Source organism: Balaenoptera physalus (assembly GCF_965194825.1).
Source record: "Balaenoptera physalus genome assembly, chromosome: 4".
NCBI lineage: Eukaryota > Metazoa > Chordata > Mammalia > Artiodactyla > Balaenopteridae > Balaenoptera > Balaenoptera physalus.
In genome coordinates, this window is record NC_138891.1 from 19,525,849 (window position 1) to 19,549,648 (window position 23,800).

General features: G+C 34.0%; 1 protein-coding gene across 4 annotated transcripts in view; it reads right to left on the reverse strand.

The window, feature by feature from the left end:
• The window catches only part of STAG1 (STAG1 cohesin complex component), a gene marked incomplete at its 3' end in the record, with an annotated part of 426,381 nt that overhangs the window by 224,813 nt on the left and 177,768 nt on the right, over positions 1–23,800 (reverse strand). For all 4 annotated transcript variants that reach the window (XM_082459166.1, XM_082459164.1, XM_082459165.1 and 1 more), the window contains one exon: positions 21,072–21,168. In XM_082459166.1, the coding sequence (XP_082315292.1) occupies positions 21,072–21,168 (97 nt within the window). The remainder of the gene's footprint in view (positions 1–21,071; positions 21,169–23,800) is intronic.

A 23,800-nucleotide genomic window follows, 5' to 3' on the forward strand; every position in this document is an offset into this window, starting at 1 on the left:
ACACTCTTCCCCAAAACCCTGGCACTGATCTGTTTACCATCTCTGTAGTTTGCCTTTTCCAAAATGTCACGTAAACTGGAATTATACAGCTTGTAGCCTTTTCAGACTGGCTTCTTTCACTCGGCAATGCCCATTAAGATTTCATTATGTTTCTGCATGGCTTGAGAACTCATTTCCTTCTTATCGTCAAGTAGTATTCCTTGTACAGATGTACTACAGTTTATCCATTTCATCTACTGAAGGACATCTTGGTCGCTTCCAGTCTTTTAGCAATTATAATTACTATAAACACTGACATTCAGGTGTTTGTATGGACATAAGTTTCAAATCAGTTGGGAAAATACCTAAGAGCATGATTGCTGGAAGGCTGTGTTTAGTTCTGTAAGAAAATCTTAGACTGTCTTCCAAAGTGGCTATACCATTTTGTATTCCCACCGATAATGAATTCTTGTTGCTTCACATTCTTGGCAGTAATTAGTTTTATCAGTTTTTTTTTGAATTTAGCCTTTCTTGTATAGTGATACTTTAATTTGCATTGCCCTAATGACAACTGATGTTGAGTGCCTTTTCTTACATTCATTTACCATCTGTATATTTTCTTTGGTGAGATGTCTGTTCAGATCTTTTACCCACTTTTTAAAAGAACTGTTTATTTTGTTACTGTTGATTTTTTAAGGTCTCTGTATATTTTGGATATAAATCATTTATCATATATGTGTTTTGCAAATATTTCCTCCCACTCTGTGACTTGTCTTTTGATTTTCTTCCCATTATCTTTTGCATCGGAAAAAAATTTTACTTTTAATAAAGTCCAACCTGCCAAATTTTTCTTTCATGGATCATGTTCTTGGTGGTTATATCTAAAAACCTCATCACTAAACTCAAGATTGTGTGGACTTTCTTCTATGTTTTCTTTTAGAAGTTTACAGTTTTGTATTTTACAGGATTTATTTTGAGTCACTTTTAGTGTAAAGGACTCTGTGTTTAAGTTAATTTTTTCCATATAAACATCCAATTGTTCCAGCACCATTTGTTGAAAAGATATTTCTTCATTTAATTGCCTTTGCATCATTATATATATTTTAAAGAAATCAGCTGACTATATTTGTGTGATTTCTGTAATATTTTAAAAGAATAATTTCTGGTATACAAATTTGATACCTATCTCCAGGAACCCATTGGAAAAAGAAAGACAAATATATACCAAAATATTTCATGTTCCATTCTCTCCATATTTTAATAATTTTTATCCTGTGCTCTGGACATCCAACAGTTTCTCATAAACGATAAGCCTGTCAGAATTATCTGTGGTTTTCAATGCACTCTAACCAAAATAGTACCTGTATACATCTATATTCAAAAGCTCTTCCAAAAACATGAGAGCAATAAGAAATTAAGATTTTTCATTAGTCCTTAGAGATTTCAAAGTCCACAAAAGTAGAAATTACTTTACAACAATATAAAAGATAAATATGCAAAACGTGAAATGCAAGTGTGAAAGTATCAAAATTACATGTTACATTTATACACACATGCATACACATATGCACTTACTTACCATTATCCAAGGAAAGAAGTCACTTTAAATTGATATATAAAGGTTCTGATTATGTGATACTGTAAACAATATTAATAATATAAATCCTCTTTCTGAAATGCTAACTAAAATATGTAAAACATTTGAAAAGCATCTGAAACCTTATGAAGTTGTATGAAATTACTAGGATAAATAACTAAAAGTAGAAACCCAAAATACAGAAGGAGCACTGAAATCACCTTTCTCTGATAACACTTACTGAGCTTACAAAGCACAAACTGGGAATTCTGAGGTGAAGGGTTAGAAGAAACAACTCTTTCATGAAGTGGGGGCTCAAAGAATTTCATCTCTAGATTAAGGTTAAATTAGTAGTAAATCTAACACTCTGGGGAGTACAAAGAAAGGTTTTTCTTGTGTTTGGTTGTTTTCTTCATACTAAGTACAAGGGGGTAAATGTACCTGGGAGGTAGTAATCAAAAACTGGTGCTCTCACAAATATCCTGAATTCACATAATCTGAATCAGGAAACTGTAAAGTGTACCTAGTTGCAAATGGTCCTAGACTGGTAGTATCCCTGGGCATCTGTCAAGTAAATGATAAATCCTCACTAGTGGATTGTACCTTTACCCTAGGCCTTAAATAAATTTGAGAGAAAATATGGAGTTTGAAATAAAAAGTAACTAAATATATCAAGAAGAAGAGCAATACACAAAATGACAAGCAAAATACACCACAGAAATAGACAGAAATATTAGAATTAAGACTTAAATATTAGAATTATTGAAAGCAGCTGTTTTGCCCCTTTCCTGTTTAACCATTTCTGTCCCCTCTAACCTTAAAAACCTAATTATAGGAATGAGATCACTAAGCAATTGAAACAAACTCCTGACTTACGCTCTCCTGAATGCACACCATGCCTTTTCTAACCTGTTCATTCTTTTCCTAGATAAAAAGTAGTAAGAATAAAGAATTAAGTAGTTAAAGAATGATTAGCTCTCTATCCCAAATAGCCCCCTAAGGAATACTGCAGGCAGATGATGCAGGCAAGATAACATCTGAAGAAAGAGTCAGCCAGCCTGCACTCAATGGAGAATGATACAGAACCCAACCTCCTGCCTCAATGATTCCCTGAGATTCTTCTGCCTCCATTTATCCCTTTAAAAACTGTCATGGCTGAGCAGAATCTTTGGAGCTGGTCTCTGGAGACGAGTCCACCATCACCCCAGATTGCCAGCTTTTCAGATTAAAGCACCTTTCCTTTCTATTGACACCTGTCTCTCAAATTATTGGCTTATGAGCAGTGAGCAGTCAAACCTGGGTTCAGTTACATTATCAAATACAGATTATAAGTTAGAATTATACTTAAATATTAGAATTATCAGATACAAATTATAAAAGAAATAAATTTACTTGTTAAAAAAGGAAAATACAAGACTGAATATACATGGAGAACAATTCCATGAACTTCTTTTTCTTTAAAAAGAACGAAGTAGCTATAATTTCTAGAAATGGGCAACAGAGTAACTAAAAAGATTGGCACAGATGAAAAAAGAGTAAACTGAAGTGGAAGATGGGAAAAATTACGCAGAAATCAGCACAGAAATTTTAAAATACAGAAATGTAAATAGAAAACAGTATGCAAAGTTCAAACAAAGTTACTAGGGGAGAAGTGAAATAAAATAAGAAGAAGCAATATTTAAAGAGATAACTGATGAAAATCACCAAACAAAAGAAACACATTCTGTACCTAGAACATAATATAGTTAAAACTGCAGAATACCAAAAACAAAAAGAAATCTTAAACTTTGGGAAAAACAAATATTAAAAAAGAGAAAAATGATTATTCCAAGTTCTCAACAACAATACAAGCCAGAAGACAGTGAAAGTCTTCAATGTGCTGAAAGGAAATAATTGTTAATATTAAATTATATACCCATCAAAATATATTTTAAAAAATAAAGACAACTTAAACACATATCAGACAAAGTTCAACAGAGTCTACAAAATCTCCAACAGAACTTCAAAGGGATTTCTAAATGGTGCCCATCAGGCAGAATTGATCCCAGATACATACGAAATGAAGAAAAAATAAAAAACAGATGAAGTGGCATGAACATGGGTAAAACTAAATAAATAATAATTTTATTAAAAAAAATAATTACAATGGGAAAACTAAGATTTAAATTACAACACAAGAAAGAAAGTAATTCTTTCTTATCAAAGAATTATGATATTCTAGGTGCTTCTACTGTCTTGGAAAAGGATAAAGGTGGTAATTACCTTTAGATTTGCATATGTTAAGTATTACTTCTATAATTTCTAGGGTAACCATTAAGTGAATGTGAAGAATATAAAAACTGTCCAATGTAGTAGAGGATAAAAAAGGAATTCTTTTAGAATGAAAGACCTAAAGGCAACAAAGAAGAGAAAAATAAAGAAATAAACCAAATATCCAGTGATTATATTAAATGTAAAAAAGGATTAAGTGATACCATTAAAAAAAAAAACAGTTTTTAGACTGAATAAAAACATACAATTCAGGTTTATGTTGTTTACAAAAGGTATCTAAGAGGTAAAGATACACAGAAACAATGAAATCAAAAAGGCAGAAAAGGTGGGACCAGAAAACCATAACAGGTGGTGGGCTTCATTAAAATTTAAATAAATAGACTTAGAAAAAAGCACTGCCAGAGATAAAGAAGAGCATTAAGTAAATATAAAATATTTGAGTTATAAGAATTACTTCAATATTAGTATGAGCCTAAAAACATAATGGGGATGGGTGAAGGAGAGGATCTGGAGGGGAGAGTGAGGGAGTGGGGAGGGCTTCAAGGACAAATATATAAATCTACAATCATGATATGGGATTTTAATATATCTCTCTCAGAGATTTCGAGAAAAGCAAACAGTAAGTATAAAATACTTTAACACTATTATTGAACAACCTTAACCTAATAGACACAACTGTACCTAGAAAATACATAATACACATTAATTTCAAGTACACATGGAATATTTGCAAAAACTGACCATAAAACTTTAAAACAACACTACACAAATAAGAAAGGACTGAAATCATACAGAACATTTTCTCTGGTCTCAAGTCAATTAAGCCAAGAAGCAAGCAATAACAAAAGTTAACCAGAAGATCTCATGTTTGAAAATTAAGAAATATGCTTTTAAGTAATCCATGAGTCAAAGAAAAGGAAAATTAAAATACATCTGGAATTAAACTAGTGAAAGGAAACATCACAAGAAGATATAAACATTAAAAATATAAGGGAATATTGCAAACAACTTTATTAAATAAATTTGAAAATTTAGATGAAATGGGCAATTTTCTAGAAAAATATAACTTGTCAAAATAATAAAACACCTGAAGAGTGCTAAATCAGTTAAAGAAATTGAATCAATAAAGTCTTCCAACAAAAAAATTTCAGGCACATATAGTTTCAATAGTGAATTCTATCAAATGTTCTGTAAACAATTCCAACTTCATTTAGTTTTCCAGAAAACAGAAAAAGAAGATATTCCATATAATTCACTTTTTGTAGTTAGCAAAGCCTTGATAACATAACCTGAAATGGAACGAATAAAAAGGGAAAATAGCAGGCCAATCTAATTGGTGAATACAAATGTAAAAGATTCTGAACAAGATATTAGCAAACTAAAGCTAGAAATAATTTTAAAAATATAATACACCATGACTGGAGACTAAACAATATGCTACTAAATAACCAAGAGATCACTAAAGAAATAAAGAGGAAACCCAAAAATTACCTAAAAACAAATGACAATGAAAACATGACCACCCAAAACCTACGGGATGCAGCAAAAGCAGTTCTAAGAGGGAAGTTTATAGCAATAAAATCCTACCTCAAGAAACAAGAAAAATCACAAATAAACAACCTAACCTTAAAAATAAAGCAATTAGAAAAAGAGGAACAAAAAAACCCTAAAGTTAGCAGAAGGAAAGAAATCATAAAGATCAGATCGGAAATAAATGAAAAAGAAACAAGGGAAACAACAGCAAAGATCAATAAAGCTAAAAGCTGGTTCTCTGACAAGATAAACAGAATTGATAAACCATTAGCCAGACTCATCAGGAAAAAAGGAAGACTCAAATCAACATAATTAGAAAAGAAAAAGGAAAAGTAACAACTGACACCACATAAATACAAAGGATCATGAGAGACTACTACAAGCAACTATATGCCAAAAAATGGACAACCTGGAAGAAATGGACAAATTCTTAGAAAAGTATAACTTTCGAAGACTGAACCAGGAAGAGACAGAAAATATGAACATACCAATGACAAATAATGAAATTGAAACTGTGATTAAAAATCTTCCAACAAACAAAAGCCCAGGGCCAGATGACTTCACAGGCGAGTTCTATCAAACGTTTAGAGAAGAGCTAACACCCATCCTTCTCAAAGTCTTCCAAAATATAGCAGACGGAGGAACACTCCAAAACTCATTCTACGAGGCCACCATCACCCTGATACCAAAACCAAAGATGTCACAAAAAAAGAAAATTACAGGTCAATATCATTGATGAATATAGATGTAAAAATCCTCAACAAAATACTAGCAAACAGAATCCAACAACACATTAAAAGGATCATACACCATGATCAAGTGGGGTTTATCCCAGGAATGCAAGGATTCTTCAATATACCCATATCAATCAATGTGATACACTATATTAACAAATTGAAGGATAAAAACCGTATGATCATCTCAATAGACGCAGAAAAAGCTTCTAACAAAATTCAACACCCATTTGTGAGAAAAACTCTCCAGAAAAGTGGGCACAGAGGAAGCCTACCTCAACATAATAAAAGCTATATATGACAAACCCACAGCCAAAATCATTCCCAATGGTGAAAAACTGAAAGCATTTCCTCTAAGATCAGGAACAAGACAAGGGTGCCCACTCTCAACCACTATTATTCAACATAGTTCTGGAAGTTTTAGCCACGGCGATCAGGGAAGAAAAAGAAATAAAAGGAATCCAAATTGGAAAACAAGTAAAACTGTCACTGTTTGCAGATGACATGATACTATACATAGAAAATCCTACAGATGCCACCAGAAAACTACTAGAGCTAATCAATGAATTTGTAAAGCAGCAGGATACAAAATTAATGCACAGAAATCTCTTGCATTCCTATACACTAACAACAAAAAATCAGAAGGAGAAATTAAGGAAACACTCCCATTTACCACTGCAACAAAAAGAATAAAATACCTAGGAATAAAACTGCCTAAGGAGGCAAAAGACCTGTATTCAGAAAACTGTAAGACACTGATAAAAGAAATCAAAAAGAATACAAACACACGGAGAGATACACCATATTCTTGGATTGGAAGAATCAACACTGTGAAAATGACTATACTACCCAAAGCAATCTACAGATTCAATGCAATCCCTATCAAATTGCCAATGGCATTTTTCACAGAACTAGAACAAAAAATTTTACAATTTGTATGGAAACACAAAAGACCTCCAAGAGCCAAAGCAATCTTGAGAAAGTAAAACGGAGTTAGAGGAATCATGCTCCTTGACTTCAGATTATACTACAACGCTACAGTAATCAAGACCGCATGGTACTGGCACAAAAACAGAAATACAGATCAATGGAACAGGATAGAAAGCCCAGAGATAAACCCACGTACCTATAGTCACCTTATCTTTGACAAAGGAAGCAAGAATATACAATGGAGAAAAGACAGTCCCTTCAATAAGCAGTGCTGAGAAAACTGGACAGCTACATGTAAAAGAATGGAATTAGAACACTACCTAACACCATACACAAAAATAAACTCAAAATGGATTAAAGACCTAAATGTAAGGCCAGACACTATAAAACGCTTAAAGGAAAACACAGGCAGAACACTCTATGACATAACTCACAGCCAAGATCCTGTTCGCCCCTCCTCCTAGAGTAATGGAAATAAAAACAAAAATAAACAAATGGGACCTAATGAAACTTAAAAGCTTTTGCACAGCAAAGGAAACCATAAACAAGACGAAAAGACAACCCTCAGAATGGGAGAAAAAATTTTCAAACGAAGCAACTGACAAAGGATTAGTCTCCAAAATATACAAGCAGCTCATGGAAATCAATATAAAAAAAAAACAAACAACCCAATCCAAAAATGGGCGGAAGACCTAAATAGCCATTTTGCCGAAGAAGACATACAGACTACCAAAAAACACATGAAAAGATGCTCAACATCACTAATCATTAGAGAAATGCAAATCAAAACCACAATGAGGTATCACCTCACACCTGTCAGAATGGCCGTCATCAAAAAATCTACAAACAATAAATGCTGGAGAGGGTGTGGAGAAAAGGGAACCCTTTTGCACTGTTGGTGGGAATGTAAACTGATACAGCCACTATGGAGAACAGTATGGAGGTTCCTTAAAAGACTAAAAACAGGGCTTCCCTGGTGGCGCAGTGGTTAGGAATCCGCCTGCCAATGCAGGAGACACGGGTTCGTGCCCCGGTCCGGGAAGATCCCACATGCCACGCAGCGGCTAGGCCCCTGAGCCACAACTACTGAGCCTGCGTGTCTGGAGCCTGTGCTCCGCAACGGGAGAGGCCGCGACAGTGAGAGGCCCACGCACCGCGATGAAGAGTGGCCCCCGCCTGCCACAACTGGAGAAAGCCCTCGCACAGAAACGAAGACCCAACACAGCCAAAAATAAATAGATAAATTAAAAAAAAAAAAAACTAAAAATAGAACTACAATATTACCCAGCAATCCCGCTACTGGGCAGATACCCTGAGAAAACCGTAATTCAAAAAGAGTTATGTACCCCAATGTTCACTGCAGCACTATTTACAATAGCCAGGTCATGGAAGCAACCTAAAAGTCCAACAATAGATGAATGGATAAAAAAGATGTGGCACATATATACAATGGAACATTACTCAGCCATAAAAATGAACGAAATTGAGTTATTTTGTAGTGAGATGGATGGATCTAGAGTCTGTCACACAGAGTGAAGTAAGTCAGAAAGACAAAAACAAATACTGTATGCTAACGCATATGTATGGAATCTTAAAAAATTGTACTGATGAACCTAGTGGCAGGGCAGGAATAAAGACACAGACGTAGAGAACGGACTCGAGGACACGAATGGGGAAGGGGAAGCTGGGATGAAGTGTGAGAGTAGCATTGACATATATACACTACCAAATGTAAAATAGATGGCTAGTGGGAAGCTGGTGCATAGCACAGGAAGATCAGCTCGATGCTTTGTGATGACCTAAAGGGGTGGGATAGGGAGGGTGGGAGGGAGGCTCCAGAGGGAGGGGATATGGGGATATATGTATACATATAGCTGATTCACTTTGTTGTACAACAGAAACTAACACAACATTGTGAAGCAATTTTACTCCAATAAAGATGTAAAAAAACATATACATAATACACCATGATCAAGTTAAATTCCTTTCAAGTATGCATATTAGATATAACATTAAAAGATCAGGGACTTCACTGGAGGCGCAGTGGATAAGACTCCATGCTCCCAATGCAGGGGGTCTGGGTTTGATCCCTGGTCAGGGAACTAGATCCCACATGCCTGCCACAACTAAGAGTTCGCATTCCACAACTAAGGATCCCACGTGCCACGACTAAGGAGCTGGTGAGCTGCAACTAAGGAGCCCGTCTGCCGCAACTAAGGATCCCACATGCTGCATCTAAGGAGCCGGTGAGCTGCAACTAAAGGAGCCCTGGAGCTGCAGCTAAGGAGCCCACCTGCTGCAACTAAGGAGCCCGCGAGTCGCAAATAAGGAGCCTGCCTGCACAACTAAGTCCTGGTGCAAATAAATAAATAAATAAATAAATTTTTTTTTTTAAAGGGTCAGTGGTAGCCAGGGATGAGGGGTAGAGAGTTGGGGAAGGGATAAATAGGAGGGACATAGGAGGGATGCTTAGGACAGTGAAACTATTGTTTAATACCATAGTAGTAGATAGATTCCCCATGCATTTGTCCAAACCTACAGAAATTTACAGTGCACCTGTAGACTAAGAAATTCTCCTGCAATATTAGTAAACAAAGATGTTATGGCCATCAAGCCATCAGGTGATGTCGTGGCTCCCCACTGTGCACCCTGAGGGGAATCAAGATATTAAAAAAACAGGATACTGGCCTAAGACAGTAAGGTGCATATCAAAGGAATGATTTCAAGGAGCCTAGACTCTTGCATCTTCCCATAGGTAAGAAAGTGCTAAATTCATTAACTTGAGATGTCTAGTTTTTCTTTAATTAACAGTAATATTTCGATGTGCTGACTACTTGGTTTTTGTTGCAAAAACTCCTATATACCCTGGTTCCTCCCTAACCTCTTAGAAGCAGTCTCTCAGAGCTATCTGAGAGGCTAATCTCCTAGGCTTAAGTCCTCAGCAAGTCCACAAAATAAAACATAATTCTCAACTTCTAGGTTGTGCATTTTTTTCAGTCGACAAACCCTAATGTAAACTATGAACTTTAGCTAATAATAATGTATCAATATTGGTTCATCAATTTTAACAAATGTACAAGATGTTAATAGGGGACACTGTGGGGAGGAAAGAAGGGTATGTGAGAACTCTGTAATTTTTGCTTTATTTTTTATAGGAGTTTGCGGTTTACAAAAAAAATTAAGTCTACTTAAGAAAAAAAAAAGATACTATTTATAATGAATTTTTTAAATGCCTAAAGTCCAGAAATAAAAATTTTGGTAACACATATATTAACACCTTTTCACTCATACACAAACCTACCCTCTAAAATGCTGAATGAAAATAAAGCCCTAAATAAAAGGAGCAATATATACAGTGATCATGAACTGGAAGAGTGGATTTTATAAAGATGTAAATTCATCCCCCACTGATGTACAGCAATGGTTCTCAACTTCTGCCCTGCCCCCACCCAGATATGAACAATGAAGGTTGGGGTGGCTGGACAGTGCCCAACAGGTACCTATATCCATTAGTAAGTAATTGTGATTATTTAAGAATAGAATGAAATTTTAATTTTTCTTCCAAAATTATGTTTATCATTTTGACTAATAGTAAGTTGTTAGGACGTAATTAAATTGTTTGGAATTAACTATTTTGAAAAGAAACTTTTAGGTGCTTTTTTTGGCCTACTGATACCATGAAAAAATTACTGAGACGGTAATCAGCCCATGAGATGCGAAATTCAGGAAACTCTTGATGTCACCGTTCCTGGGTGAGATCAATTCTCTAGCAATCCTAACCTCCTAGAAAGCCCTCATGCATTTGGAAATCCACTGTTAGGAACAAGCACTGCAACACAGAACCATTACTTGTTATAACCAACTAAGAAGGTATTTCTAACCCATAATAAACAAGCTTAAGAAACACATCCTTAATAACTAAAAAAAATCACATTGTCACTGAAAACTATTTATCAATACCTCTGATATATATTTCTTAAATCTGTTATATACTGGTGCTAGAATACACCCAAATATATATGCCTTTACCAGTGGTGTTTTAAACAATGATAATACTTTGAATATAGAGATAACATATCTTTATTTTGTTATACATAATATAAATATTATCATTGTGTTCTTAGTTTCCTCAGAATTTATTTCTATGAAAATTTATGAAGTTACATAGCTTTTAAAATGCATAACTGTAAGTGAACAGTGTTTGAATGAACTTCTCCTTTGCGATCTTTCCTACTTGATACTGAATATACCCTATTATCACACGCTGATTTAGTCAGTAGTATATTTTAACTAAGGGTTCCAGCAGTAAAAAGAATTCATTCCAGATGGTTTAAATAAAGAGGTTTTAATGAGGAGAACACAGATGTGTGAGAAAGGTTAAGGAAACAGCTAGGTCTGCTGATGCAACTTAAAATAGCTAATGTAGGAAACCAATACCACACCCTAGACTCAAGGATCGAGATGAGAAAATAGTAATAAGAGAGCAATATAGAAGAGGGGCTGCTGAAACTACTCACAACATGGTGTTCCAATTTGTCGAGTCATTTGAGGGATGTTCCTTCTAGTCAAAAAGTAGGAAAATAAGTTTTGTAACTTTTTCCTCCCTTACTTGGTTCTCATCCCACTTTAGCCAAAATTTTTAACATCTTTTTGTTCTTGATTCTTATGTAGTGTTAGAGGAAAATGGGCTGATATGAAAGAACACCAATGTAGATACTGGAAATTACTTTGCAACACAAGGAGTCCTTATAAAATGCAAACCTTATCTCAATAAATAATATAAAAAAATTTCCCCATGTGTCCTTCACCTTCTGAACTTCCCCTGTAATGTGCCACCATGCAAATGTTTCCAATATTGTTTGAACTGTAGTTTAATCCATCAATCATTTCTTTTATAACTTACAGATTTTGACTTACACTTAATTTTGAGTCACATTTTATTACCACTCCAAGGTAATAAAAAATTTATTCCATGTTTTCTTCTAGTGCTTTTATTATTTCTTTCTTTCTCATATTTATTTGCTCTTTTTGTAAAAAAAAATTTAGTTTGTTTCTGCTATTTATTGTTGTTTTTATATTTAAACTCCTGATGCACTGGGAATTTATCTTGGCGCACATTATCAAGTAAGGTGTAGATCTGAAATAATTTCCAACATTTTCCACATTTGTTATCTTAAAAAGATCTTTTTTTTTTTTAAGATTTAATTTTATTTATTTTTGGCTGTGTTGGGTTTTCGTTGCTGTGCGCAGGCTTTCTCTAGTTGTGGCGAGAGGGGGCTGTTCTTCATTGTGGAGCACGGGCTCTAGGCACGCGGGCTTGAGTCATTGTGGCACGTGGGCTCAGTAGTTGTGGCTTGCGGGCTCTAGAGCACAGGCTCAGTAGTTGTGGTGCACGGGCTTAGTTGCTCCGCGGCACATGGGATCTTCCCAGACCAGGGCTCGAACCCATGTCCCCTGCATTGGCAGGCGGATTCTTAACCACTGCGCCACAGGGAAGCCCCTTAAAAAGATCTTTATTCTATCTCTTCTAACTGCCTATTCTATAAAAAACAAACATACTAACTCATCTATAGTATCTCCATCTCAATAACTTACCAAATTACTTTGTTTTGTAACACTTTTATTAAAGTATAGTAGTTTACAATATTATATTACTTTCAAGTGTACAACATTGTGATTTAATATTTTTATGGATTTAAAGTTATAAAATATTAGCTATACTCCCTGTGCTGTACAATATGCTGTTGCATCTTACCTATTTTATACATAGTAGTTTCCTCCTACCCCTATTTTGCCCCTCCCCCACCCCTCTTCCAACTAGTAAACTTGAGTTTGTTCTCTATGAGTCAGTTTGTTTTGTTATATTTATTCATTTATTTTTTAGAGTCCATATGTCAGTGATAACATAGAATAGTTTTCTGTCTCCATCTGAATGATTTCACTAGACAAAATAAATCCTGGTTCCATCCATGTTCTTGCAAATGGCAAAATTTCATTCTTTTTTTATGACTCAGTAATATTCCACTGTGTATATATACCACATCTTCTTTATCCATTCCTCTATTATTGGACACTTAGGTTGCTTCCATATCTTGGCCATTGTAAATAATGCTGCTATGAACACTGGGGTACATATATCTTTTCAAAATAGTGTTTTCATTTTCTTTGGACATATACCTAGGAGTAGAATTGCTAAGTCATATGGTAGTTCTATTTTCATTTTTTTGAAGAACTTGCATACAGTTTTCCATAATGGCTACACCAAAGTACATTCCCACGGATATGGGTCTTTTTAATGATAGCCATTCTGACAGGTGTTCAGTGATACCTCACTGTGCTTTTGGTTTGCATTTCCATGATGAGTAGTGATGCTGAGCATCTTTTCATGTGGCTGTTGGCCATCTGTAAGTCTTCTTTGCAAACATGCCTACTCAGGTCCTCTGTCCATTTTTAATCGGATTGTTTGTTTCTCTGATGTTGAGTTTTATGAGTTCTTTATGTATTTTGGATATTAACCCCTTGTCAAATATATTGTTTGCAAATATTTCTCCCATTCAGTAGGTGTCCTTTTCATTTTGTTGACAGTTTCCTTTGCTGTGCAAAAGCTTTTAAATTTGATGTAGTCCCATTTGTTTATTTTTGCTTTTGTTTCCCTTGCCTGAAGAGAAACATCCAAAAAAATATTACTAAGACTGATGTCAAAGGGAGGACTGTGACTTCTTCCAGAAGTTTTATGGTTTCAGGTCTTAACATATAAGTGTTTAATCCATTTTGAGTTTGTTTCTGTATATGGTGTGAGAAAGCAGTCCAGTTTGATTCTTTTTCATGTAGCTGTCCAGTTTTCCCAGCACTACTTTTTGAAGAGACTGTTTTTTTCCTATTATATATTCTTGCTTCCTTTTTGTACATTAATTGACCACATTGTGGGTTGGTTTCTTTCTGGTTTCTATTCTGTTCCAGTGATCTATCTGTCTGTTTTTGTGCCAGTACCATACTGTTTTGATTACCATAGCTTTGTAGCATAGTCTGAAATCAGGGAGCAAGATTCCTCCAGCTTTAATCTTTTTAATCAAGATTGCTTTGGCCATTAAAGGTCTTCTGTGGTTCCATATACTTTTTAGAATTATTCTTGTTCTGTAAAAATCGTCATGGGTATTTTCATATGGATTCTATTAAATCTGTAGATAGCTTTGAGTATTACGGACATTTTAACAATATTTATTCTTTCAATCTATGAACATGGGGTATCTGTTTTTTTGTATCATCTTTAGTTTCCTTCAACAATGTTTTATGAGTATAGATTTTCCACCTCCTTGGTTAAGTTTATTCCTAGGTATTTTATTCTTTTCAATGAGATTTTAAATGGAATTGTTTTGTCTTCTCTGACAGTTCATTACTAGTGTTTAGAAAAGCATCAGATATCTGTATATTAATCTTGTATCCTGCAATGTTACTAAATTCATTTATTAGTTCTAACAATATTTTGGTGGAGACTTCAGGGTTTTCCATATATAGTATCATATCATCTGCAAATAGTGACAGTTTTATTTCTTCCCTTCAAATCTGGATTCCTTTATTTCTTTTTCTTCTCTGATTGCTGTGGCTAAGACTTCCAATACTATGTTAAATAGAAGGGGTGAGAGTGAGCATAACTTGTCTTATTTCTGATTTTAGAAGAAAAGCTTTCAGGTTTCCACTACTGAGTATGATGTTAGCTGTGAGTTTGTCATAAACAGACTTTATTATGTTGCCATGTTTCCTCTATACCCACTTTGATGAGAGTTTTTAATCACGAATGAATGTTGAATTTTGTCAGTTGAAATGATTGTGTGATTTTTATTCTTCTTTTTGTGAATATGGCGTATCACACTGATTGATTTACGAATGTTGAACCATCCTTGGGTCCCTATATTAAACCCAACTTGATCATTGTGTATGGTCCTTTTTATATATTGATGAATTTGGTTTACTAATATTTTCTTGAGGTTTTCTGCAGCTATATTCATCAGAGACAGTGGTCTGTAATTTCTTTTTTTTTTTTATTTGTAGTCTTTGTCTAGTTTTGGTATCTGTGTGATAGCGGCCTCGTAGAATGAATTTGGGAATGTTCCCTCCTCTTCAATTTTTTGGAAAAGTTTGAGAAGGATAGGTAGTAGCTATTCTTCATATGTTTGGTAGAATTCCCCTGTGAAGCCATCCAGTCCTGGACCACACTTGCCCTGTTCAGAAGTAAGGCCAGGTCAGAACCAGCTCTAGACCAGTATGTGGTTCAAACCTCTCATTCCCCAAGGAGGATCCCCGAGCTTCTGACATCTCTCCTCACTAGGGTGCAAGTCCAGACCTGATTATTTCTCCTCCCTTCCTATCCAACTCCATGTGGATCTTTCTTTACAGTCTTGGTTATAGAAAAGCCTTTCTCCCAGCCTACACTTTGTTTCAACGACAGTAGGTACACATGTACTGTATTTCTGAGGTGTTTATGGGGGGAAGGGAGCTCAGCGTCCTCATATTCTGCCATTTTGATCTCCCTCTTTCAGAATTATTATATTGCCTTTATTAGTTTTGCAAACAGTTTCTCTTGAAATTTCTAAACTTTCAATATTACTCCTAAATAGTAATCATACTTCATTTTATTATCCAAATGTGTCAGCTTATATTGCCAATATTAAATAGGAGTTGTGAGAGTGGACATCCCTGCCTTGTTTGACTTCAGTGAAAATGACTCTACTAGTTTCCCTTGAGCATGATGTTGGCTTTGGGGTTAAAAGGCTTTTTTTTTTCCTTCCATTTTCTACTTTCCAGACTTTACAGAAAAGTTGTAAGAAAAGTACAAGGGATTTCTGAATATCCATCACCAAATTCTCAGATGTAAACATTTTACATTTGTTTTATCCTTCTTTCACTCTTTACATATCGCTTTATTCATCAATACTCCTGTGTATATTTCCCCCCCAAAACAAAAATGTTATACAACTACAGTACAATGATCAGAATGATGAAATTAACAATTTAATATGTATGTTCTAACCCACAGAACTGATTTCAGATTTCAGTATTTGTCTCAATAATGTTCTTTTTACCAAAAAAAAATCTAAGATCGTGCACTGCATTCAGTTCCTTTAGTATAGAATCTGGAACAGTTCTCTGAGTCATTTCTTTGTATTTCATGATACTGACACTTCTAAAGAGTACAGTATAGTTATTGTGAAAAATATATCTCAATTTGAGCTCATCCAACGTTTCCTCATGAGTAGATTTAGACTCTAAACTTTTGGCAAGAATACTACAAAAGTGAGGTTGAGTTCTTCTTCTAGGTGCATAACACGAAGTACATGCTATTAACTGGTTCTATAACTGGCAGTGTTTGCTTTCATCATTTGTTTATGGTGATGTCTACCAAGTCTGTACAGGTAAAGTATCAATACCATTTTACCCATAATAAATATCTTGTAAGGAGACAATCTGAGGAGGTAAATACTGTGTTCTTCACTTTCCCCCACTAGTTTTACAGTGTGAGCACTGAGCTCAAAATTTACTTTAGTTTATACTTTTTACACTCATCAGTGTGGTTATGTTATTTATGCTACGGCATGGCATGGTTCATCTGTTCTGATAGCATCCAGTTTTAGGATTTTCCCTCCATCTTTATTGATTTTTCTTTTTTTTTCTTTCTGAGTATGCGAAACATGAAGATAACTCCAAAGTCAAGACTATTCAAAAAGTATATTCCAGTAAGTGTCATCCCTTTACCCCAATTCCCTCTAAGCTTTCCACTTCATTTACATACACACACACACCCAATGGGCAGCCTATCATTCTATTTTATCTTTTTTTGGTTTTTTTTTTGGTCAAGTGACCAGATACATGTGTATATTCTATTATTTCCCTTTCTTTCTTCTAAAAAAAAACTCGAATACTTTTAGACACTCTTTTGCACTTTGCACTTTAAAAATGTATCCTGAAAATCTCCCTGCATTAGTCCACAGAGATCTTCCTCATAATTTTTTGCAATGACAAAAAAATCCATTGTATAAGTTGTACCAAAGTTTATTCAATCACTGTCCTATATCTCAGCATTTAGGTTGTTTCCAATATTTTACAAGTACAAACAATATGGTATTGAGTAACCCTGTGAATTTGTTTTCATAAAACTGGAGGTATATCTTCATGGCAAAATTCCAGAAACAGGATGGCTAGGTCAAAAGATAAAAACATATGTAATTTTGGTAGATAATGTCAAATTTCTTTCCATGAGAATTGTATCAATTTGTATTCCAACAAACAATGTAATAGTGTCTCTTTCCTCACAGTCTAAAAAACAGAGTGTTGTTATGACTTTTAATTTTTATCAATCTGATAGGCAAAAATGGTATCTTGGTGTAGCTGTATTTTGTAGTTCTCTTCTTTCATATGTTTTAATATCTGCTTACTACAGTTTCACAGGTACTTGGGTCTATTTTAGATTTTTACTATACTGCACTGATGTAAGAGACAGTAAGTTTTCTCTCTTAAACATATTAAGAAAATATGCATCTATGTCTGTTTTATTAAAATGTTTTAAAATCCATTTTGTCAAATGTTTTTTCAGGAACTATGAAAACAGCTGAAAGGAAGTGGCAAGGGATAAGAACAGAGAATTCAAGAAAAAGAAATAGAAATGGCTCTCAAGCCACACTCATAAGAGAAATACAAATTAAATCATCCAAATACAAAAATTAACCATGGATCAATGACCTACATATAAGATCTAAAATGATAAAACTATGAGAAGAAAACATAGAGATAAATCTTCAGGCTCTTAGAATTTGCAATGGATTCTTAGATTTGACACCACAAGCATGAGCAAAAAAATTAAAAAATAGGTAAGTTGGACTTCATAAAAATTTAAAACTTTTGTTCATCAAAGAGTATCTTTAAGAAAGTGAAGAGAACTACCTACAGAGCGGGAAGCCAATAGTTGCAAGTTATAAACAGTTGCATGTTGTATATCTGATAAGGATTTAATATTCAGAATGTATAAAGAACTCTAATAACTCACAACAAAAATAAAAACCATCTAATTTTAAAATAAGCACAGGATCAAATACACATTTGTTCAAAAAAGATATACAAATTGCCAAAAAGTACATGAAAAGATGCTCAAGATCACTGGTGGTTAAGAAAATGCAAATCAAAACCATAATAAGAAACCACTTCATAACCCCTAGGTCAGTAAAATTTAAAAATCGGAAAATAAGTGTTTTAGAGGATCTGGAGAAATAAGAATCTTCATACATTTCTGGAATTTAAAATGGTGCAGCTGCTGTGAAAACAGTTTGGCAGTTCCTCAAAAAGTTAAAATAGAATTACCACATGATCCAGCAATTTCACTCCTAGGTATTTACACCAAAGATTTAAAAAATAAGTACTCAAGCAGATATCTGTCCATGAATGTTCACAGCAATATTCACAGCAACCAAAACGTGAAAACAACCCAATGTCCATCGACAGATGAATGGATAAACAAATTGTAACATATACATAAAATGAAATAAACTATCAATACATGCTACTACTTGGATAAACCTCGAAGACATTATGCTAAATGAAAGACATCAGAAACAAAAGGTCACATATTGGACAACTCCTTTTACATAAAATGACTAAAACAGGCAAATCCATAGGAGTAGAAAGCAGATCAGTGATTGCCAAGGGTTGCAGGGAAGAAGGGAAAGAGGAATGACTACGTAATGAATATTAGGTATTCTTCTGGGGTGATAAAAAGAAAAGTTTTGATACTAGAGAGAGGTGGTTGCACAACACTGTTAATGTGCTAAAAACTACTGAACTGCCCACTTTAAAATGGTTGTTAATTGTTTAAGTGAATTTCACCTCAATTTTAAAAAATCATACTGACATATTTTTAAATCATTCCTAAGAGCAATACAAAAATTTGATAAAAACGCTTTGTTGAAAAGACCAAGAAGAAACAGACATTTTCATATATTACTGATAGGAGTAAAAATGGGTACAATTCCCATATCAGGAAATTTGGCAATATCTAATATAATTACAAATATATTAACCTACAGACATTCTTCCACCAGGAGCAAATAAGGTACACACAAAATTACTCATTGTAACAGCAAAAGACTACAGATAATGCAATGGTCTGTTAACAGAAGACTAGTTAAATAAATTGTTGTACATACACACAAAGAAATGAATGCTATGATGCTGGAAAAGAAGGGAGGGGAGGGGAGGGGAGAAGGGAGGGAAGGAAGGAAACCAAGAAAGCTCTCTATACACCAGTATCTTTTGGGGGGGGGGGAGGGGCAGAAAGAGCATATATTTCCTATTTATATAGATAGACAGATGAATATACAACAAAGTAGTTAAGAGCAATTAACTCTGTGGACATAGATAGGAAGGCAAGAAGTGGTAAAGGCTCTTTCCTTTACATATCTTTTTTTTTTTTTTGGTTTTTTGAACCATGGGAATGAATTACAAAAGGAAAATTTTTTAAGACTACCAGTTGTTTTAAAATCAAAACTCAATCTAACAGGACCCTTCGCAGTTTAGACAAGATAACATATGTAAAGCACATCACTCAGTGCTTGCCTTTCCCATTTTAAGACTGTAAAATTAACAAACTCACTTTCCTTCTAATAAACTAATCTCTTGCCAATCCTCACCTGTCTCTATGCTCTAGGATTCAGCCATAAACTCTCTTTATGTCCTGGAGTGTGCTGTATTTTCTTGTCTTCCGGAATTTTTACACAATCTGTTAACTTTGGCCTTTCTCCTCCTCCTTAATTTTCTCTTACTCAACCTCAGTCCCAGGGTAGAGTTTCTTCCTCTGAGATGCATTTTCTTACAAATATCCCCACATTCACACATACACAGAAACACACAGCCTAGGATGGATCAGAAGCTCCTCCTTGTTATCCCCACACTACCCTCTGGTTAGACATATAGACTTCAGATTGAGACAAGCCTGAATCTAAATCGTGAATTTGGCACTTACAAACTGTATGATGTCCAAAAACTAATCTAAGCCCTGTATTCTCAGTTTCCTGAACTACAGAATAAAAATCACATCTGACTGATAGAAGTGTCAAACCAATATTAAATGAGCTAATGTATGTAAAGCACACAGCTTGGCACATACTAGTCATTAAACTGTAACCAGTTTTATTATTATTACTTTCATGGCACTGAGCACTTTAGTAAACTATTGGTATATTTCCCTCTTTTTCTTTGAGATAAAGCCTTCTTTAAAAATTAAACGTACTCAATACTGGGGCAGAGACTGCCTTGATAATATCTGTATACTTTGGAACAGTGCTTAGTATAACTTAGGTACTCTGTAAATATTTGATAAAACTTCTTATGTCAATATGGTGAGCGATAACTTGGTCAGAAATAAGAAAGCCTTCAAGAAATCAATTTGATCAGTGATCTCAATAAAAGACAACCATTCTTTCTGTATTAATAAGTAAAGAACGGTGTTTACCAACTGATTTTCCCCATATAGTACAATTTAACCTGTTAATATTTATTCTAGAGAAGAAAAGTATCAGTTATCTATTAATATGATAAAAATAAAACTTTACTTTTAACAAATTGTCTATGGATTCCAAATGACTGCAAACTTAAGAAAACTGATTTTCATACTTATGTTACCTTGAATTATTTAAGCTTCAAGCATTTCATCTATAACATGAGGATTCAAAATAATGAATTTTAGCAACTAGTACAGTTTACAATATGGAGCACAGATACAAATAATATCAGTAAATATTAATTATAAAATCTTATGACCTAAAAAGCCAATTCATAAATTCATTAATTTCAGATTTCCTTCAAAATATTAAAAAATTCAGAAGTCTGTTGAGTAAAACCAAACCAGAAAAAAATATATATACTTAAATAAAAATAATTTTATCAGAAAAAGATGAGCACATAATTCCAGGATGAATTATAAAATGACTAACACAAGGTAAAGTAAATTTGACACTGCTGGACTGACAGTCTTAATGTACATCATTTATTCCAACATTCTGTACCTCGACATCCTGAACACTGGATAAAAAAGTTGATTAAATCCAGAAGTGCGATGTCCCTGTCCTGTTTATATGATTCAATCCAGTCATCGACCACAGACTGTGGGGGGAAAAAAACATAAAATTAAAAATTAAAAAATTTATATTATAGCAAATAAATTTTCAAAAAATTCCTGTTTTTCCATGTGTATCTATTTAAACAAGAAAACTACTTACCTAAAATTATCTCTCTGTAGCCAAATAAAAGTAGAGATTCCCTCATGTTGAAAGGCGATTCAAAGGTAAATTACTAGGTTTCAGAAATTCGTGCAAAATAGAGCACAATATAAGTCTGACTTTACCAGTCATATGAAGTCCAATAATTATTAAACAACTATAGATACTAATATTCAAACCATATTGTGAAAATAACACAAAAAGTAACTTCACTTATACATAGATATAAGCTTTCTGAGTATCAGAAAACCCAGCAGAGCATAAAAAGAATACACACCATATATAATAAAATGCATTTTTTCCCCAGGAATACAAGGATGACTCAATATTAGGAACTCAAACAATTCAATTTATCAACAACGTAAAGAAAAATAAATGATTTTAACACTAGATCTCAAAAAGGTATCTGATAAAAATCCTGCAGCCAAGCTTAATAAAAAATGTCTAGAAAAACTAGTGTTATGTGATATGCTGGGAAACATAAAGACAAAGACTACAACATATTTGTTGTTGAAATCCTTAACACTTTTCAGCTCTAAAATAGAATGAGGCAAGGATGCATCCCTAAGCATTCAACACAGATTTTAAAAGTTTTTAGTTTGTGCAAAAATTAGTAAAATATTAGTAAACACAATTCTCCTTTCCTATAGTTGATAAGAAAAGTTGAGTCTCTACCAAACTGACTTGAAAGATGAATTAAAAAATTTGACAAGACAACTGACAAAAGATAAACGTACAAAATAAAATTTTAATATTGGCAATATATAAGCAATATAAATAGATTGAGAAGGCTGTTCACAATGAAAATCATCTAAAAACAAACTCAAAGACTGTATAAATTTTAATGATGAAAATTATAAAAAACTTACAGGATATAGAAAATGACCTAAATAAGTTTCATATACTGAATTTTTAAAAAAAGGTTTAGTGTTGTATCAATAAAGTCTTTCCAAATTGCTAGAAAAATTTAATGTGATTTCACTTAGCATACTACCAGGCAGAATTGTTGCGGGTCTTTCTGGGGGTGGGAGGTGGGGAAAGCACAGGAAACCAATAAAAATAATTTTTTAAAAAATTTTAAATCAATTTTTAGTTTTGTATTTAGGTATAAGGTATAATTATATACAGTAAATGCGTAAATCTTAAGTTACTCCTTGATGAAAATTTACATATACATACACCTGTATAACCATAACCAAAATGAAAATATAAAAAAATTTCCAGAACTGAAACAGGCTGCCTCATGTTCCCTTCCAGGCAGTAACCATCACAAATGTCAATAGTTCAACTATTATTCCTTTACAGTAGATATGTTTTTGAAATTCATATAATACTGTGCTTTGTGTTTGATTTCTTCCAGTCAATGTTTTATCAGTGAGATTCAGTCATGTTATAGTATGTGTTATCAGTAATTCCTTGTTTGTACTGCTGGATAGTATTTCATTGTATTAATATAGTATATTTTATAACCCATTTTACTACTGATGTACATGAGAGTCGTTTCCATCTTAGGGCTATCACAAATAAAATTGTTATGAACATACCTGTACACATTGTTTGACATAAACATTTTTTCTGCTGTATATATACTTAGTAGCAGACTTATTAACAAACAGAATACATACATATTGAGGGCCAGTACACAATGTCATCCAATTTTCCAAAACAGATGTATTAAATTATACATCCTCCAGCAATGTATGATATTAGGTGCTCCACATCCTCACCAATACCAGGTGTTGTCAGTCCTTTTATTTTAACCCATTCTGCTGGAGCATACCCCTTTCCCTTCTTTAATGATCTCTTCTACTGAGGAGCAATTGTATTTCCTTCTCTAATATGAAAGGGAGGACTTTATTATTAACTGCTGATGTATATAACACTGTTTCTCTGTCTCATCACATCAGTGTCTGGAAGATTTTGTTTTAAAAGTACAAAGAAAATACAACGGTGGTAGGAGAGGTTAAAAAGAAAAAGAAAGAACGGCATGGTATCTGTTCAGGGTTCACCTCTGTTGCATAATGTGTTCAGGCCCTCTTGGCTAAAAATGGTGGTGAGGCCTAAGAATGGATAGAGCAGGTTAACAGTGACTTTGAGACTCAGGAGCAAAGCAGAAATGCTTTGTGACCCAGGTAATGAAGTATGGCACACAGCAGAGAAGGAAGCCATCTCCCCACTTCTATATGGGGCCCAGCATTGTGAACGCACTCTGAACACGGTGACCAAATTTTTCTTTAGCTCCCAAAGCATAAATGTTAATTTATAATCCCACCAGTTATATATGAAGAGCCCAAAACATTCTGAATAAGTAAGACTAACGAGGAGGGACTTGCATTAGAAATATTAAAACAATACAAAAATACTGAAAACAATACAGATTGAAAGCAATGTACACCTAGAAAAGTAATACAAGACAACAGAGCACAGAAACAGATCCAGGTATATTTAAAACAAGCTGTAACAGAAGAGATATTTCAATTTTAGATGGAAAAGGGTGGTTTATTTAATAAATAATA